Genomic DNA, 5,652 nt, shown 5'->3' with positions numbered 1-5,652 from the left:
ATTTATTTATTTTTATTTTTCACCCATTCTGACAGTTTCTATTTTCTCAAAGGTGATTTGTACTTGCTCACCCGTACACTTTGGATTCATTTTTTTATCACTGTTTCTCTGTGGGTTTTTAAATTTCCCACGCTTTGTTTCTCTCTCTTTAGTCAACCATTTCTGTACAGCAAGCAATTATACACCTTATTCCTATTAAAGATGGTTTTTTCTTTTTTGGTGTTCTGATGAGCATTTCTAGTGAAAACTAGTTTTCTACAGGTGAGAACACTGAAACACAATACTTTTGTTGCAAATGCAAGGGATCAATTTGGAGTTACCTGGTATCACGATTTCAGACAAAAATCCAAATGATGCCACTGTTCTGTGTCAAAGCAAAAGAAGAACTTTAATAAGCTTTTACACCACTGCAAATACAGGAACATTAACCCATGACATGCAACAAAAGTAATTTTGTCTTTCCGACATAGTTTAGCAGATAGGTAACCCTGACGGCAACAGGTAAGAGAGACACAGTCTACAGAACAAGTGGGATTTGTTTCAACTTTCAGGTTAGAAAATGTATGTTCTTACTGCAATCTCAAGCAGCATTTAGAAAGTTTCCTTTCCCCCTTTCTACCTTCTAAACGAGAGGATGATTTTTTAAAATGTCATTGTACACAACCATTTTCACATGGAAATAATCACAAGGAATCAACAACTTTAGTCTAATTGACTGACTGGTTTCATTGTAAGTTTAGAACAAGGGCTCCTGTAGTATTGTGGGTTTCGGAAAGGGAATGTAACCAGGCTGACTGTTACGACGAGCCTTGGCGTTTAGAGCGGGGGAGGGAACATGCAGCGGCACACTGGGCAGGTGCCAGACTTCTGAAGCCAAATGGACACGCAGGGCTTGTGGAAATAGTGGTGGCATGGTAGCTCAGTTGCCACCTCCCCCTTCACATATTCGCTGCAGCAGATAGGACAGCACATTTCCTGGCCCACTGCACCATGATCTTCGGTGACCAGGATCTCAGGAAGGGCATCAATGCTCTCCTTGCTTGCTGGTGGGTTGGCCACTTCGACATCAACAGCGAGAGACTCCAAGTGTGCCAGGGCCGTCTCCATCGCCTGGGCCAGACGCTCTTCCAGAGCCATGTAGGTGAGGAACTGAGGATCCACGTAGGAGATGGCTTCAGCCACTCCCAAGCCATCAGCAAACCCATCAAACAGGCTCCAGTCCACTTCGAGGTCTTCACTCACGCTGGAGTCATCTTCCAGGTTGTTGTTTCCGTCCAGCATGAACATCCCAGGCTGTATGAGCTCATGGGTAGACTCATTATCACCCTCACTGCTGCTTTCATTCTCATTGTAGCGGAGCCAAGGGATTTCTCCTTCTTCCAGAGAGGCCTGTTCTTCTTCCTGAAGAGATGGGTCTTGTACTTCTTCAGGATAACCACTGCCATTGCTGCCAGCACTGGCGAGGCTCCCAGCTCCGGCTTGCTGACGTTCCAGTTCTTCCTTTCCTGGCAGAAGCTCCCAGCTTTCTCCGCTGGAGGACTGGGGTTGCTCTCGGCTTCGGTACTTCCTGCGCAGGGCAGCCATCCACTCTTTGTCGCTGTCAGAATCTTCCTCGTAGTATCGGTAGTAATCGTCAGTGTATGCCCAGAAGTCAGGGTCTGCCATGGTTCGCCGCCGTCTTGGCACTTTGTCTGCCTTCGCTTGTTCACTCCTGGCATCCTGGTCTTCAGCATACCTTGGCTCTGAGCTGCTGGCAGCCTCACCTCGGCCTCTTCTGGTTAGGCCTTCGGCATTAGCCTCCTCAGCATCGGCAGCATCCCGCCACCTGGAAGTACTGTGTGGTACATCATCATCATCATCAGTATCAAAAAACACTTTGGGTTTCATGCAGTTTGGAGTCGCCACATTCCGGACTTTGGGTCTCACCACCGGTTCCTCGGCACTCTTTGGGGTGTTTTCCCCACCACCACAAATACTCACAGGAGCCCTGCTAGGACGAGCTGGTAAATTCTGCCTATCCCTCTCCAAGCTGTTGTTACCTTTTGCAGCTGCCCTGCCTTCAGCAGAAGAAATCTGAGAGGCCGAGGAGCCATTCTGCTTCGAGAGCTCAACTCTGCGAGCCAAGCACCTCGCTGCAGGGGGTGATTCTACCTTGCCACACTCTTCCTTCGCATCATGGTTAACACTAGTAAAGCGGGAAGACCTTGCCCCCTTCTCGGGATCATCCTTAAACTTGCCAGCTTTCCCTCTCACTGGCAGTCGATCAACAGGCCCAGCCCCCTCCTCCTCACTATCACGAGCCACTACAGTGTCAATGTGTCCATAAGCCAATCCTCTTCGGCTCCCCGAGGCCCTGTACTCTCTTGGAGGATACCTGGAATAATCCTCACTCTCAACAGCCAGGCTGGCTCCCGAGCTCTCGCTGTCATCCCAGCGACGACGTGTGCTGGCAAATGGTGACCGGCTCCTCTTGCTTTGATTGGCTGTTGATCTGTGCATTGGGACTTCGGCTGTTGTCCTCCTCTGGCTGGCAATCCTTTCCTGGTGGCTCATGGATGGCCTGAAACTGACAGAAGCATGCCTCCTTCCATAACTCCTGCCTGTACCTGACTGATACCCTCCTGCTGCTCTGGGCCGAACAGGCTTGCTAGGTCCCTGACCCATGGCTCTGACTCAGAACTTCCAACAGAGCTGGGATGCAGGTGTAAGGGCTCTTGCTCCCAGTTCAGAACTACAGAACAAGGAGGTCTATTTTTCCTTCAGGAGGCAGGTAACAGACTGATAGGGACCCTTTCAAATTAGTTTCACTGTCTTCTAAGGCCTGAGGTAGCATTCCAGTGACTGGTGTGGACCTGGAACACATGTTTAATGTTTGCAAAATGATTACAAGACTGGCTTCACAAGAAAACCAGAGAGTGGAGAATAAGACAGTGTAGTAGAAGCGTGGGGGTGGGGCAAGAGGCGACTGACTACTTAGGTAGGTATGCTATAGAATTATGGGAAGAGTAAAGCCAGCTGGGAGAATTTTGTGTTTGGGGGGGGGGGGTCATTTTCTGAGAATTTCATCTACTAGGGAATAATACAATTTAGGATGGAATTGAAAATATAGTTCACTGTGTATGCATGAGTGCCAGTGTTTGTCAGGAGAGAGACAGGTGGGGGCCAGCAATCCTGCAGTGCAGGGATATCTGTAGGGGTGAGTGTATGTGGGTGTAAAAGTCACAGGAATGGGCGGGATGGCTTTAGAGAGGAAGGCTGTAAGAAAGGGGAGGGTCACTGCTCCCATTAAGTGTGGCAGCTGCAACTATAGAGGGAAGCCTGCATTTATGTGTATTAGCATGGTCCAGGAAGTGTGCGGGGATCAGTAAGGAGCAGAGGAAGAGTCACTCCAGAAGGGAGTCAACAATGGACAGAAGCAAGCACTGAGGATGTATATGAATGTGACGCTGGAACACAGAGACCAGCAACCAACGAATGTTGGCATGCGTTAATATAGCAAGCAGGAAAGGGGGTTAGTGTCCCCAGAGGATTTCCGTATGAGGGTTCAGTATGCAACAGAGAAAGGGAGAAAGGGACATTGGAGAAGTGTGTAAGGCAGCTTCCTGTGTGTACACATACACATGGCAAACGATACAAAGATGAAGATGGCTTTACATGTGTGTAGGTAGCTAGCAGACACAGACAAGGGAGGCCATTTCTGAGACAGGGAGGGAGGGGGAGAAAAGGAGAAAGAGGGACAGGGAGGGGGAGAGAGGAGAGAGGGGAGGGAGACGGAAGAGGGAGAGAGGGAGGGAGGGAGAAAGGAAGGGAGATGAGAGAGGAGCGAGAAGGGGGAGAGAGGGGAGAGAGAGAGGAAGAGAGAGGGGGAGAGAGGGAGGGGGAGAGAAGGAGGCTTTCAAAGGAGCGGGTCAGAGCAGGAGGATGGGGAAGATTCTAGAGGTATGCCAGTCAGAGCAGGAGGAGGGGTAGAGGTATTAGGGTCAGAGCAGGAGAAGAGGGAAGATTCTAGAGGTAAGAGGTAGGTGGAGGGGAGAGAAGGAACTAGAAGGTGTGTGAGAGGGTGTGTGCTTGCCTGTTGGCGCACGCATGCGCAGAGGCGGAGCTCCCTGGAACCTTGAGGATGTAGGGACAGGGACCAGACTGCAAAGGAGGTTTCTGTGTGTGTGTGTGTGTGTGTGTGTGTGTGTGTGTGTGTGTGTGTGCGCGTGCCTGCGCGCGCGCGTGCCCGTGTAAATGCGTATGCGCACGCACGCGTCTGCGTGCGACACAGAGGAGGGGGTGCAATGTCATAATAAGAGACAGGAATACGTTATCAGCTCAAAGGGCAAACGCAAATCAATGTGGCAGGGCAAAAGAAAGAAAAGGGCATGTAGAAACCCTGGTTTACCCTTAGAATATTGTTTATCTTCTAATAATTCTTTTCTCGGGCACATATCTGTACCTAAAATCTTAGCCATGTGTCATTCGACAAAACAGCAGTAAAATTGGAGGAAGAAAGGCTATAGAATGCTCTGTAAAGAGGCCAAGAGCACTGCAAGGAGAGACAGGTAGGAGTGGCAGAGGGCCGCGACCACCAGTTCCCTCTCAAACAGCCATGAAGGCCATTCGGCCCGAGGCCCACGCGGCAGGGGCTGGGCAGCTAGGGATGCAGTCCCCGAAGAGGCCATAGGCCTCGGCGTGTGGTCAAGTCCCCTCTGCCCCACCCCGCTCCCGAGACGAACCCGCAAAGGGGTCACCGGAATTCTCCCCGTGCCCACCCTACAGCACTCGCCCACCAGCCCGGGCTACTGCCCCAGGCCGCCTCTTACTCACCTTTCTGGCTAGTCGCGCGCTCGGAGCTGCAGAGCTGTCGGACCTCCGGACGCCGCCACCACCACTGCTGCTGCTCCGGGTCTCGGCTCCTCCCCCGCTAAAGAGCACTAGGGCAGGCGGGGACTGCGGCGGCGGAAGTAGTTGTGACGTCAGCGCGCGTCCGCCCCCTTGATGTGGCGGGGGCGGCTGCTGCCCTCTGTGAGTTGGGGTGGGCTCAAAAGCGTCATTTCGTTCGAAACGCTGTGATTTTTCAGGGGAACAAAAAAAAAAAAAAAAAAAGCTGCGAGAACTGTAACCGCATTAACAAATGTTAAACATTTGCCACCTTCCTTTCCGTTTTTTTTTTTAATAAAACGAAATCCGAAGATTCTGATTAATTCTAACGTGAGAGTTAATTACCTTACTATATAACATCCTATGTTACATGCTATGGTTTGTCTGGGGATATGAAGTCTGAAGCAGATCTTCAGGGTTGCAGTAGAAACGCCACATTTTCAAAACCTGGTGTTTGAGGCAAACAGAAGGTGTTTATAGTGAAATCTGGTGCTGTTCCTCACAAAACCAGGCTTGTCTATGCAAGAGATGATCGTTCATTACAGGCAGCACAGGTTCACATGTTGTGAATTGCACCACATTTTAAAAATATAGTGGTGGCGCAGGCCTTTAATCTCCACACTAGGGAGGCAGAGGCAGAGAGGCAGAGGCAGAGGCAGAGGCAGAGGCAGAGGCAGAGGCAGAGGCAGAGGCAGAGGCAGAGGCAGAGGCAGAGGCAGAGGCAGAGGCAGAGGCAGAGGCAGAGGCAGAGGCAGAGGCAGAGGCAGAGAGGCAGAGGCAGAGAGG

At 50.8% G+C, this 5,652-nt stretch overlaps 1 protein-coding gene across 4 annotated transcripts; it reads right to left on the bottom strand.

Annotated features, from left to right (window-relative positions):
• Positions 1-362: 362 nt before the first annotated feature.
• Positions 363-4,949, bottom strand: Pja1 (praja ring finger ubiquitin ligase 1). 4 transcript variants are annotated; one of them, XM_021153717.3, is made up of 3 exons: positions 4,813-4,949; positions 2,375-2,566; positions 363-1,834 (listed from the first exon to the last, which is right to left on the bottom strand). In XM_021153717.3, the coding sequence occupies exons 2-3, from the start codon at positions 2,551-2,553 to the stop codon at positions 817-819; spliced, it is 1,197 nt and encodes a 398-aa protein (XP_021009376.1). In that variant the 5' UTR covers positions 2,554-2,566; positions 4,813-4,949; the 3' UTR covers positions 363-816. The 4 variants fall into 4 exon arrangements, with proteins under 4 accessions (XP_021009376.1, XP_021009375.1, XP_021009374.1 ...); XM_021153716.3 differs by having other exon boundaries at positions 2,375-2,852; positions 4,813-4,932; XM_021153715.3 differs by having other exon boundaries at positions 363-2,566.
• Positions 4,950-5,652: the final 703 nt, after the last annotated feature.

This window comes from Mus caroli, unplaced genomic scaffold, assembly GCF_978045245.1.
Source record: "Mus caroli unplaced genomic scaffold, Mus_caroli_1 scaffold_5, whole genome shotgun sequence".
Classification (NCBI taxonomy): domain Eukaryota; kingdom Metazoa; phylum Chordata; class Mammalia; order Rodentia; family Muridae; genus Mus; species Mus caroli.
Note: the sequence above shows the minus strand (reverse complement) of the source record. Positions and strands in the feature narration are given on the sequence as shown.

Excerpts from the sequence above, each read along its gene's own strand:
- Pja1 (XM_085838101.1), bottom strand. The coding sequence starts at position 2,664 with ATGGGTCAGGGACCTAGCAAGCCTGTTCGGCCCAGAGCAGCAGGAGGG.